General features: G+C 36.0%; 1 protein-coding gene across 17 annotated transcripts in view; it reads left to right on the forward strand.

Moving 5' to 3' along the window:
- PPP1R9A (protein phosphatase 1 regulatory subunit 9A) overlaps positions 1 to 14,292 on the forward strand; it is a 328,575-nt gene that overhangs the window by 283,770 nt on the left and 30,513 nt on the right. For 14 of the 17 annotated variants that reach the window (XR_014137296.1, XR_014137295.1, XM_060632500.3 and 11 more), the window contains 2 exons: positions 7,042 to 7,199; positions 7,705 to 8,002. Coding sequence is in view for 15 of the 17 variants with exons in the window: in XM_060632500.3 (XP_060488483.3) it covers positions 7,042 to 7,199; positions 7,705 to 8,002 (456 nt within the window). In the remaining 2 variants the exon portion in view is untranslated. The remainder of the gene's footprint in view (positions 1 to 7,041; positions 7,200 to 7,704; positions 8,003 to 14,292) is intronic. The other 3 variants (XM_060632510.3, XM_060632512.3, XM_060632513.3) reach the window with 1 other exon arrangement.

Genomic DNA, 14,292 nt, shown 5'->3' on the forward strand with positions numbered 1-14,292 from the left:
TGGTTTATGTATACAGTGCATGCTGGTGGGCTCCTGTGGTTTGTTCAGGGGGGCCACAGATTTCACTTAAGCCATCTACCAGCCAAGAGGGAGATGTGCTCAATCAGGGTGTCACAGCATCTTTAAAATTAAAATGAAACAATGAACAGAGATTTCTGGAATTAGGGCCAGAAGATTATCTTGCGTGTATGGCTCTGGACAACGTCCAGCCGTATTGTTTCAGCAGTTATTAAATCCTTAGGGTTTTTTCTGTTTAGGCAGGACACTGATGTCAAGACTGAATTCCAGTGGACATGAAATAATTTTCTCTCTCAATACTGTACACTAATTATGTCTGAGAACCTACAGGAAATGTGACATATGAGGAGGCTTAAGAAACATTAGAACGTAGGTACGTGGAAAACCCTATTGCCTGTGAGTTTTGTGATGACAGTAAAGGCCTTATGACCATCCAAAAAGTCACTTGGATATTTATTTTGGTTTTACAATTAATGTTTGATTTATTCAGGCTACATTATCAAAAATCTAGTTCTTTAAGTTTTTAAATTTGGTTTGCAAATCACTAAGGGATCTTTGAATAATATTTAGTTCTGTTTATAAACTTATCTAATTAAACACCTATAAACATTTTAAATTGCATTTACAAATTTGTTACATTTGATTTCCTTTTTAACTACTGTTCTTAGTGACTGAGAGTCTTTGCAAGTACTTAAATTCTCATGCATCTGTTACATTATGCTTACAAGTAGCATAACCTTTGAGTTTTCTTAAACCTTCTAATGCTGTACGCAATTAGTCTTCCTGTAGTTGAAAGATACTTTCCCATTAAGGAAGCCAACAACTGTCATTTCAAGTAATTGAGGTTATTTCCTACCAAAGGCATAAGATCTGAATTCTTACACTAATCAAGGAAACTATTATATCATGATATATAATTGGGGGGAGGTGTTGCCTATGTAGCATGCTTGGGATTACTAAGTATATCCAGAGATTTTTGACTGAGAAAACCGGTTAGATTTTTGTAGGCCACCCTGTGAGAACACAGAAGCTTGTTTATTGTTGCTATGTCAAAGATGCTATAATTTCAAGAAGAGGACATTTACATGTCCCACCTTCCTAGACCCAGCTTAATGCACATGACCTCATGGTTCTACTCACAGAAGGCCTCAGTTCCAACCAGTTTGCCCATTTGATTAAATTTTACAATTCTTTGAATTTCAGTACTTTTCTGTTGGATTCTAAAGATGTTTGACAGTAAAGGAATCCTAAGACAGTAAAGGAATGACTTTTCTTGTTACCTAAATATAAATTCTGGATCCTTTCGTAGTCTCGGAATCAATGACTCTTATAAGAGTTGCAGATGATATTTGATGGGATTTAGGTTATCTCACATAGTTGGTGGTGGTGCTTTTTTTTTTTTTTTTTTTGCTTTGTTTTGTTTTGTTTTTCTGAATTATAGCCACTATCTCTATGGGCAGTCTAGTGGCATTACTAAGGAGTCAGGGGCAACAGAATTTAGACTTCTTCTCTGCCCTCTTGAGAACAGGGAGCTAACTAAGTTAACTATAAGCTGAAGAAGGTAAAGTTGGATATCAGATTGCACTGGAGAAGCATTAAACTAAAACAGATAACTCAGTTATTATGTTTCAAAGGTCATACAGATGACCTGTCTAAAAAAGTAATTCTTTAATATTTTTCAAACATCAGCAAATGAAATGTACAGTTGATACAACAGTAAACTCGGACCTACTTAATAGATTAAGAAACAGCGTTAATCTTCTCCTACTTGTTCTGAAACTGGAAGAAATCAGCTTCCTAAAATTCATAAATAGTACTTGGGGTGTAAAATTTATCAACTTTTAGGCAACTATAAGGAAAGCAACTAAATTAATAGAGTCCGGGGTGAGAGTTGGCCATGGGTGGGTTCTTAAGTAAAGTGCTGTCATAAGAGATGAAGTTGGTCTTGTAACTTGGTCTCAAATTACCATATCCGATTCAATACATCTTCCCCTGTGCAATACTAAAACAAAGTAGCAACTGGAAGCTAAGCCACAGGGTCTTCATCTGGCCAAATCATCTGGCAGTTAGTAAAGGAGCAATGCAGGCAAACAGTCTCCATACATGTCATGAAAGACCAGCCTTCTCACACAGGGCAGGCTGATAATCACCCGGATTTTGACAGTTTCCTGGGCTAATAACAACATTTGGGAATATTAGGTCCTGAAACACTAGAGCTCTCAGATTAGAATGGAATGAAGATGGGGCACCTGGGTGGCTCAGTCAGTTAGGTTGTCCAACTCTTGAATTTGGCTCAGGTCATGGTCTCACCATTGATGAGTTTGAGCCCCATATCGGGCTCTGTGTTGACAACAGGGAGCCTGCTTGGGATTCTCTCTGCCTCCTCTCTCTGCCCCTAGCCCACTCACATTCTCTTGCCCTCTCTCAAAATAAACAAATAAACTTAAAAAAAATTAGAATGGAATTAAGATGTCTATAAAAAATGAATGTGTGTTTTTTTTACTAATTTTAAATGTGTAAGTAATATATAAATGCAAAAAATACATATGATACCAAACATTTTAACATTTACAAATAAGATTAAATTACGTATTGACCAGGCTCTCCAAATCTGACACCTTCTTTGGAGGTAACCACCATCATCAGTATGAAGTGTATTTTAACACTTCTTTTTCTGTTAAATCATATGCATATATTTACCATTGGAAAATTATTTTATGTTGTTCTGTTTAAAGTACTTAATATGAATGTACATATTGTTCTACAACTTGCTTTAGTCATGTAAGAATATCTTGCTAGCCTTTCCACGCCAGTAAAATACATTTATTGAGTGTTTATGTAGCAGTCCCTCTTCCAAGCACTGGCATATCTATTAATGCGTTTAGTTCTCATAACAACGCAATTATTATTGTTATGTTATTATCATGCCCATTTTGCACTTTGGGATTCTGAGGGACAGAGAGGTTAGGGAAATTGCCCAATTCGGTGCCAGAGAGCCACGGTTCTGGATTCTGTTCAAAGAAGACTAACTCCAGATCACTCTCATGGTAACTGTTGCACAGCACCTGAGACACATAAACCTACCTCTGAATGCAGTATGGATCAACCCCAAGCCCCATGGGCCCATCTTTTACGATCTTGCAGTGACTGTGAGTGATATGCATATACCATTCAAGTTTTAAAATGCCACCAAGTGTTTCATGATGTTCAGCGTTGTAGCTGATAATAGCGTTATGTGTGATAGTCAAAGGTAGCTCTTTTTTTGAGGAGAAGAATGCACGTAAGACTGCAGAGCAGACCCTATCATCGGGCTGCTCCGTTCCCCTCCTTCTCTTGCCATCTATATCTGATCTGTGGGCAGCATTCCATTTACGTCAAAAATAACGTCAATCTAGTGAAAAAAACTGAATGACTCATGGCATTACTGTAGGGAACCAATCACTGTGTAATATGATATATAACATCCTAATTTCACAGAACATTTTTCATAACAGCTGCTAAAATCATAATCAAATCCATTAAATCTTTTTAAAGAATCCAATTTGAAGCAATATTGAAACTAGTCTTAAAATGCAGGTATATTCAGGTGGAGTCCTACCCAAGCTTTATGGTTAACCTCTTCGTATCTTGTCTGTATTTGTCTATATTTATTAATCCATTTGAGTTTGCTCTTTTTTTGTATTTCTAGCTGCATTTGAGTCAGAGATAGGCTATTTTTTTTAAGAGACTAGAGGATCTGAAAAAAGAATAGAGAGAAAAAGAGAGATGAAAAGGAAATTTTCCTCTGATTCTTATGGACAGTAGAACTCGATAGATTAGAGAGAGGAGGTAGAGGAAGGACCCAGGGTCTTGGCATTATAAAAGCAGTGTTACGTTATTGATTAAGGTCTCTGCAGAGAGTGAAAAACCGCGAGAGAATGCAGCCACCTAAGCCCTTGCATTCAGGAGCGTGTAACTTAGAAAACGTTGAACCAGTTGGATTTCTTTGGCCACGGCGCCATCCGCAAAACTGACAGCTAATTTTTTGATGTAAGAATTTTATTCCTTGGATATATACAAAGCCAAATAAAATCCCTCAGGGTTTTTTTCTTCCTTCAATATTATATACTTATGGAAATTCGCAGAGTTAGCCCCTGACTTATATTTTTGTTTGGAACATAAAGCAAGACTAAACAATTCGATGAAGGCAAAAGATTACTTCTGAAGTTTACTTTCAGACTGGAAAGTGACCTTCCAGAAGGAGGAGAGGCTTCTGAGGACTGAGCTCTATCCAGTCTCTTCCACAGATTAATTGTGTGATGCAGTTAGTAAACAAGTTAGTAACCTTTGAACCTGGATTTCTGATCTGGGAAAGAAGACTGGGCTAGAATCCCTAAGTTTCTTCTGAGTTGTAATATTCTGGTTCTTATATGACATGGTAGCCAAAGCTAGCTTCTAGTTACCCAGCCACATAAGTCCTGTACACATTTTCCTTCTGTTCCACATACCTCTTCTAATACTCTTAAGGGGGATGTTAGTGATGTCTTTAGTAGTTGCTTCCTCTCGACCACTTTCTCTCCAGCTTTCTGCTGGCATAAAAGCTATTGAAGTGAAAGTTCTCCATTCCGTCCCATTTTTTCTGATTCTTTACTTCAAAAAAATGTGTGCTTAGAATGAAATATAAATTGCTGATTTGTAATTCATGAATCACTGTTATAAAGTGACCCCAAGACCTTTGTTTTCAGGTCCTCAAAAATTAATTGGATGCAGGTGTTTGTTGGCCACTTGGATAATGGACATAAGGCACGGTTTTTCCAGCTAACTTTAACAGATGTAATTCCAATAGTTTGCACCTAGTCAGTGCTGACATTAAAGCAGATATTCCAGATTGCTATCTGGGAGTTGTCTGATACCAGTACCAGGCAAATTGCTGAATAGTAAAGGAGCCAGAAGCCCCAGAATAAATTCTCTACACTCTAAACCCTGCTAAGTAGCTTTCATGTTCCCTTACTTTCTTTGTTCAGTACCTACCGATGGGGCAGCTATTGCAGTCCTAGATGGTGGGTGCTATGTTGGGTGTTCCCGGGCCAGGATTCTATTGCAGAGGGAGCCATTTTACAGCCATTTTACATTTAGAATGAGCTTCCTCCTTGGGTCTTCTTGTCACCAAGTAACTAAAGCTATTATTAAACCAACCAAATAAATCATCTGAGAAATGATTTTTTCCTTAGCTTTCAACAGGTCCTCCTTTTTATGCTTTCTTAACACATATGTGGAAGATTAATAATAATATTTCATATGTAGCCAATTGGAGAAATGAATTTCCTAGATTAGTCATGTTTTATGTGATTTTACAATCCCAAAACACTGAACATTAAATAAAATCTTTTTCTCGTAGCTTGTTCAACACTAGCTGAATTTGGAGGGCACAGGGTAGTAGCCTGGGGGTCAAAAAACTAGAAAAATCTTGGCTGCTCATCCATCAACTAGCCACGCAGAAGAGGGCAAGTTACTCAAGGTCTCTCAACTACAGGAGAGGACAAAATAAACATCCTCGGCTGCTCTTTTGTGTAGGGCTGTTGTGAAGAACACATGAGCTGGTGTGTGTGACTGTGCTTTGTTGTCATAGAAGGTACAGTCCAAATATGAGATAGATAAACTGTGAAACGTGCTTGTACGCCAATATATCTAATTATATTGTTGCTTTCATCTGGGTGGTGTTTCCATGTTTTATATGTAAACAAGAGCTTGTAAGGTTGATTATCTCCCAATTATCACAACTAATGAACTCTTAATCAGCAGCTGCAAGTTTAGATTCTATTGAAAGCAAGAAATTAAAGTGATCAAGGAGATTATTTTTTCTTCATTGACATGTAAACAATAGACTACTAATTAGAAAATATTTAGCTGTCCTTTATATATACCTGAATGATCTGACTTTTCTGAATATTCACTTTTCTTTCAAATACAGGAAATGAAAAGTCAGAACCTTCTGTAAATATTGTCATTCAAAGGATGTATCTCCTAGGAAAAATAGGTTTAATATTATTTGTTAGAACCATATGCTAGATGCTAAATTCCACATGTAAGAGAGGTATATCCTGAGATGCTTCCTTGTTTTGGTCTTATAATATATTTAGAGTACACCTTCATGCTAGTACTATGAAAAGGAGTTGCCTCAGGTAATGCTACTGTAAGAAACTGTGTTATTCCATTAATTCCAGTACATATTAATTTTCTACAACTCAGTTATTTGCTTTATTTTTAATAGTTTAAATCCAGAAGCACTTAATTATTAATTCTGTGAACATTATGACTTCATTTAATGACTGCCACTCTAAAAAGATAAAAAAGGATGGATGAGCAAACTACATTATTTCTAAGGAGCAATAACATTCCAGATAAATTCAACCAGAGAAGAGTTTTTCCTCAGCCAGTGCCTACATAGATCGATGGATGGGTGACATTTCCTCCTCCCCTTTATAATGGTGACTTTGAAGGGCACCTGGGTGGCTCAGTCGGTTGGGCGTCCTACTTTGGCTAAGGTCATGATCTCACGGTTTGTGAGTTCGGGCCCTGCGTTGGGCTCTGTGATGGCAGCCTGTTTCAGATTCTGTCTCGCTCCCTCGCTGCCCCTCCCCTGTTCATGCTCTGTCCTCTCTTTCTTTCAAAAATAAATAAACATTAAAAAAATTTTTAAAAATTTAAAAAGATGGTAACTTTGAGTCCTGACTTGGACTCCAGGCAGCAAGATTAGAGGTGGTGAGTTGGCCCACAGAGGATCATGCTGGCTCTTTGGATGTTAGATCTTTTGGTTGCCTTGGTCATCTTTGGTGTTTGTTTCTTCCATTATGCTTTGTACATTTCTCCAATACCTCACTGATTTATTTCTTACCTGCAGGGTATCAGGCCGGCATGGTTGTCACCTATATCTTGCCTAGTATTACTGATTACCTTGAGATTTTGTTATCAGCGTCTGTGGTCTCTTTGTCAATCCTGTCCAAAGTTCCCCTCACTGGTTATTTTGCAATATTATTCTCTTAGACTTGAATGAGGCAGTCCCTGAAACAGAGCGCCTGGATTCAAAAGCACTGAAAACCCGAGCCCAGCTCTCTGTGAAGAACAGACGCCAGAGGCCCTCTAGGACACGACTCTATGATAGTGTCAGTTCAACAGATGGGGAAGACAGTCTGGAACGAAAGGTGAGCACCTTTGACCAATTTCTGACTTTGCAGTGCTGAGCTGTATCCTTGTTCCTACAGCTTATTGAAGGTAATGATTTTTCTGCAACCAGATTCTATGCCCTAGATGGAAACAGCTGGAATAGTTCACTGCTTTGTCTCCTAAATTCTTACTCAACTCGTTATATTGTTGTAATTCAAATTCTGTCTGTACTCATTCAATGAACTACCCCAAGGGCATTACCCATTTTGTCATATTCGTGATGGTGCTTTTATATTCAGCTGTTGGTTTCACCTAGTGGGAAATAATGTACAAGTAACTGTTTCTGTATGTCTCAGGATCTGTGTTAGCCACAATGGTAATGTGATGAATTGTTGTAAACTATGCAGTCTCATCTGTAAACCAACCAACAAACATTGGTTTTCAAGGAATTTACTAAAAATGTTTGGTCTGATTTCAAAGTAAGTATTACATGGAGCTGATGTTCAGCGGCATAACCTCCTTTATAATCTCTTATACCAACAGCCTTCAAACAGTTTCTATAACCACACGCACATTACCAAATCACTTCTGCCCAAGGGTTTGAGAACTTCTCCAGAATCAGATTCTGGTGCTCCATCCCTCACTCCAGTGGCAGGCAATGTGCCCTTCTCGTCTGACCACATAACTGAATTTCAAGGAGGACCGCTGCACCCAGAACAGGAGCCTTCCTCCTCTACGTGGGGAGACACTTCACTCTCCTCTCCTTCAAAATCTGATCATGATACGGAAGAATCTCCTTGCCACCATCAAGCCACAGCCAAGCAAATATCACAAGAGAAAGGTACTGTTGATTTTTTTGTTGTTTTTGCTTTTGTCTGACTTAACTAACACCTTGATTTGTGCAGTATAAGGATGGCTTTTTTTCTCATAGTCATAAACCCTTTGTCTTCTTACAGCTAATAATTAATATTGCTGTTGTGGGATAAGAGCACATGGCTCTCCTATTTGTTTATTTATTTACTTACTTTTTTTTTTTTTTTCCTGCCTGGTTAGTGTTTTTACTTCTACAGCTCTCCATAAGTTTATTATTGAAGGAAATTCTTCAGGAAGCCTAATAGAGATTTTGTAGAATAGCAGCCTGGAGTTTCAATAAACATTAACATACACTGGAAAAAAATATATGTGTATGTAATATATATGTAAAAATATATATGTAACACATATAAAAATATATATACATACACATATACATATGTACATAGATATATGAAGCTGAAAGCAGTTATAGGTTTTAAGCCATTAATTGGTTTTTATTTAGAAGAAATCTCCACAGTAGTGATTTATATTGCAAAAATTATGACAGGAAAGGTATAATGGAGGGCGATTAATCAATTAAATTTTAAAATAGGCTCCTAGAATTAACACCAAAATTTCAGTCATACCAATAGACGTTTGTTGTTTTAATTTATAGAAGTAGAAGTAATGAATTCTCGTTAAACAAGTTACATGATGCACAGATGTATAAAGAATAGGTTCATTCTTTTCCTACTGTGTCTGATGTGCCCCTTTACAGTAACCAAGTAAATTTGGTCATATTATCTTTCACATCAGAAATACACATAAGTATATATTATGTATATATGTGTGTGTGTGTGTGTGTGTGTGTGTGTGTGTGTGTGTGTATGTAGATATAAAAACAAAAGCACTTTTTGGTATGTTTGCATTTTGTTTTGTATGCTTTTGTTCACAAAAATGAATCATACAAGTCACATGACTGCAGTTTTATTTTACATATAATAGTATTTTCAGAACATCAGCCTAGTGCAACATACACAAATTTAAATGACAAGAGAATTTTCTGTAGTGAGCCTATAATATAACTGAGGCAACCATTTTAATATTGATGGACATTTAGGCTGTATTCTGGAAGATTTCTTTTTGTATATTTACTTGTTTGCTTACCACTGTAAAAAAAAGTTATAACAAGCACCCGTATATTCTTGTATACTGATGCTTTTATTTCTGTAGAGTACATTTTCGAAAGTTGAATTGGTAGTCAGAGTATATTGTATTCAGAGAAAAATGTATAGCTTTAAACTCCTTTATTATTAAAAATAAAGACTGAAAATAAATAAAATAAATATTCAAAATAATAGGAACAGAGCAACCAAAAAACAGAAAAAGAAAGGAGAGGGTAAAAGATATAAGCAGAATTTAACTTTTATTGAAATGAAAAGCCTATTCTTAACCCCCCCTCTCCCCACAAAAATATAGTACAAGTGTAAATTATTCCAGCTAAAGGTAAATAGTCCTTTGGAATGACACATTAAGAAAAATATAGACAGACAAACAAAATAGCATTGGAAAAAAGAAAGGAGATACAAAGATTTTAAAAATTATTTTTTAAAGGTAGTATGCAAACTCAGTACATTTAAAAATCTAGAGAGGGGCACCTGGGTGGCTCAGTTGGTTCAGTGCCTGACTTCAGCTGAGGTCATGATCTCAAGGTTTGCAGGTTCTAGCCCTACGTAGGGCTCTGTGCTGACAGCTCAGAGCCTGGAGCTGTTTTGGGTTCTGTGTCTCCCTCTCTCTCTGCCCCTACCCCGCTCATGCTCTGTCTCTCTCTCAAAAATAAATAAACATTAAAAAAATTTTTTTTAAAGAAAAATCTAGAGGAAATGGAGTTTCCTACAAAATTGGTCTATTCCAATTGGTCTAAGAAGAAAACTTGGATAAACTAATAGTCACAGAAATATGAAATATGTTTTCACAAAAGTTTCCATTTAGAAAGTCACCAGACCCAGGTGGTTTTATAACTGAATTCTACTTAACCTATAAAAAAAAAATACGTAGGCTCTATTTGATGCTATGTTATTCCAGGTAGGGTGTTTTTCATTTATTTAAATAGCTGGAGTCCTAAAAACCAGTAAAGACTGTGTGGAGAAAGGAAATCTTATGCATGTTGATTCATTTTAAATATGATGCTAATCAATTGAATATAGGAGTGCAAGTTAATTATATTTCCACAATCAGGTAGCATTGATTCTGAAAATGTAAGAATATTTAAACATTAGAAGATCTAACTGTAAATCATCATACAACAAAGGAAAGGTAAAGTGTTATAACATTAATAGAAGTTGAGAAGAATTTGATGTAATTCGTCAGACATTTTCAGTAAAAACTTGTTACAGTAAAAATGGAATTAGAAAAACATTTCTGAATATGATTGGTTACTTACCAGTGATCAGTCACTAAAGAGTGAATCTTAAATCATTTGCACAAAAGTTAGGAATAAGACATGAGTGCCAACCATCATCACGATTTTCAAGTCTGTTTTTGAGAATTTTCTAGTTGCAGGAAGAACAGAACATCAAATAATCAGTATAAAATTGCAACAGAGAAAATAAAAGTATCTTTATTTGAAGATTATATGAATATGCATCTAGAAGATTAAGTGGCCAGATATAAAATAAATATACAAAATCAGCACCTTGATGTGTGTAAGGTTGAAGTGTGTTCAACTTACCTTGAAATGCATTTGAAAATTAATGGATTAATGGATGACTAGAGGCTATCTGATAAAGCAATGTGTAGTAAATGGAGATTGGAGGATATATGGTGGATATACATTTATCCACTCTAAAAACTTTTTATCTTTTGAAAAAAAAATTGAGTGGCAGAAAGATAGGTCATTTTTGTCTATACTGATATAAAGATTTAGAACAGTAGACATTTTGTGGAACGTGATAAGCTGATCCTAAATTTATAAGAAAGGAAAAAAGGCCAGAATACCTGAGACTCTTGAAGAAGAATGAAGTGGAAGATCCTGGCTTACCTGATACCTGGAATTATTAAAAAGCCACAGGATTAATTATGCATATTATTTGTACAGAGGTTTACAAACAGATTCAAGAATAGAATAAAGAGCATAGAAGCAGATTACACACAGATACACATTTCAGATATATATGAAGTTATTTTATGAAAACTGCATAAAAAAGGGTGGATCAGTGGAGAAAGAATAGAGTTTTTAATGAGTTTTTCTGGGACAATTGGTTATCCATATTTTTAAAAATTATATTAGACCCCCTCATCTCATACCTTGCAAAAAAATTCATTCAAGGTGGATTTAAGACTTAACTGGAAAATAAGTGGAAAATGGCAAACTTTAAAACTATTAAAGAGATTTTTAAAATGTTGATTTATTTTTGAGAGAGAGAGAGCAGGGAGAGGCAGAGACAGAGGGAGACAAAGAATCCCAACAGGATCTGCACTGTCAGTGCAGCACCCAGCATGGAGTTCGAACCCACGAACCATGAGATCGTGACCTGAGCCAAGATCAAGACGTCGGACACATGGCAACTGAGCCATGCAGGTGCCCCCAAACTATAAAACTTTAAAAAAAACTGTATGGAATATTTTTGTGACTTAAGGGTAGGGAAAGATTTCTTAAACAATATACAAAGGGAGGGGGGGAACATATATAAAAGATTAATAACATCAGATGATAGTAAAATTAGGAACTTCTATTTCTCAAAGACATAACAAAGAATCCCACAAAATTGGAGAAGATATTTGCTCCCTGTGTAACTAATGTAGAAGTAGTATCTAGATTATATAAATAACTTGTATAAATCACTAAGAAAGAAATAACACAAGAGAAAATATATAATGTCCTGAACAGGCATTTCTTAGAAAATGAAAACCAAAAGGCCAAGATATGTATGAAAGTTGTTCAGTGGTATTAGTAATCAGGAAAGTATGAAATAAACCAGATGAGATACCATTTTATACCCACCAGTTTGCCATAAATATTAAAAGTCTGATGTTACCAAATACTGGAAAATATGTGAAACAACCAGAGACTAAATAGTGCTGGTGGAATGTAAACTGAGGCAAGCTCTTTGGAAACCATTTGGCATTTACCTAGTAAAGTTGAAAATGTGCATGCCCTATGACCCAGCCAGGGTTTATATAGCCTACACTTGCCTACTAAGAATCATGTACAAGAGTATTCAGAGCAGCCCTACTGTGTGATAACAAAACCTGAGAAAACCTGAAAACTGGTTAAGTACTGGAATAATCACTAGTAACAAAAGTTAAATGAACTATAGTATATTCATATGATGAATCTGTGCAGCAAGGAAAATTTGAATAAACCACACTGAAACATAATACCAGGGCTGAATCTCTGGAACAAGACATTGAGAGGATAAACCAAATACCATAGGTATTATATTGCAAGGTCTTATATTGCAAGGGACCTAATACCATAGGTATTACAGAATACCTATGATTTTATTTCTATAATGCTAAAAAAAATTAGTGGATTACTTAGAGATATTAACAAAATGTGGAGGTTATAAGTGGGAATGACAAAGTCAGTTAATTGGCGGGGAGTGTCCAGGAACTGAAGGACATAATTCATAAGTATAAACTAGGTGGCAGGGGGGAATAAATGAAATGAGTGTTTTTTAATTGGTTTTTCTTTATACTCCACAACTATATTATAAATATTCTTGGTTACAGTAGTCAATATGCATAATAAAAGATCCCATATAGAAAGTTAATTGATAGACGTTAATACACAGTTACCTTCAAAGAGTTCTTGAAAGTTCAAAAATAGGCAAAAGAAATAGTTTCTTGAAGAGAAAATTCACATGACTTATAGAAAAAGATGATCAGAGAAATGATCATTTAAATTAAATACCCATCGGATTGCCAAAACTTTTAAAGAATTCCACCAACCAATGTCAGCCGTGGTGTGGGATACATTGCAGGTATCATTGTACATCACCACGTTTTTGAAAAGTGCATACTCATCTGTCTCTCCCAAATCAAAAATTGTAATCTTTCTAAAAATACATCATGAACATAGAAATACATTTGATTTGGGAGGCTCAATCTGTTACAACTCTTGGTAAGCACCAGAGCTTTATTCCTGATATTTTCCTCCTTGGTTTCCTTTCCTGAACCTATCGATTGCTAGAATTATCTTCCACAGACTAGTCCTAAGCACAGCTCTTCTAGAAGTTTTGGGGTAAAAAAATGGAGTACTTAGAAAGTAAAAAAATACCAGTAGAGGCAAAAGAAAATAGGTCGATCCTGCTAATTCATCATCAAAGGTAGTTCTCAAGTTGGTGGAGGGCTTGCATGGTGATTTTGGCCTACTTTCAAAATAATTAAAGACTTCAAAAACTCTCACTAATTAACTTAAACTGTGGATTATAATGGCACTTTTACAGATACACACTTGTGGCAATACCATCTCTTTAGAAAACTGCATATAGACCATATGACCAATAACCATGGTTATTGAAGACCATAAGAAGACAAAACAGCAGACGCATATATTTTGGAGCAATAGGTTAATACTTTTGGTCTACTGTATATCAGACATCACTGGTTATCTGTAAGAACTTACATTATAGTCAGGGAGTATGGATCACTCACACATGAAATATGACTCCTAAATTTTTTTGTGGCTAAATATTATTTAGATTATTTCTCTCTCTTATTTCTAATTTATTATGATTCTTTGAACTCAGCAGATGTTTCCTTTCAGATGGGAGGAGGAGAACATGGATTTAGATTGTGCTCCACAGTCCACTAGCAGTAATGTAGGATTAAAATGTGAGAATTCCATCCTTTCCCGAATGCCTCCCTGGTCTGCTGCTCTCTCTTCTTTGGGATTAAGCTCTCAGCTCAGGAAACAAGATGGGAGGTGGGTAGCTTCTTCTCCAGAGGCCAAGTACTTGGGCTTCCCCCGAAGCCTTCCTGAGCTGAAGGTGCTTCTGCGTAACAAGGAAGAAGCAGTTCATTGAACTTTGATAAAGTAGTAATTTTATAAATAGTTACTAGTACAATAACCACTGTTAGATACTATGAGCAGATAAAAGCGGTGAGTCAGATTTTTTTGTTCCCCTGATAAAAAATTTCCAACCTTCTGTGTTCATTGACATTCATCCATTCATTTATGTGTTTATTAAACAAATAGCTATTGAGCAGCTACTCTGTGTCAGGCATTGTGCTAACGGCTGAATATACAATAATTAACAAGATTCCATCTTTTCCCTCAAGGAGTTTGCAGACGAGATAGAGATAGAGATAGAGATAAAGATAGAGATAGAG

The sequence above is a fragment of the Panthera onca genome, chromosome A2, assembly GCF_046562875.1.
Source record: "Panthera onca isolate mPanOnc1 chromosome A2, mPanOnc1 haplotype 2, whole genome shotgun sequence".
Classification (NCBI taxonomy): domain Eukaryota; kingdom Metazoa; phylum Chordata; class Mammalia; order Carnivora; family Felidae; genus Panthera; species Panthera onca.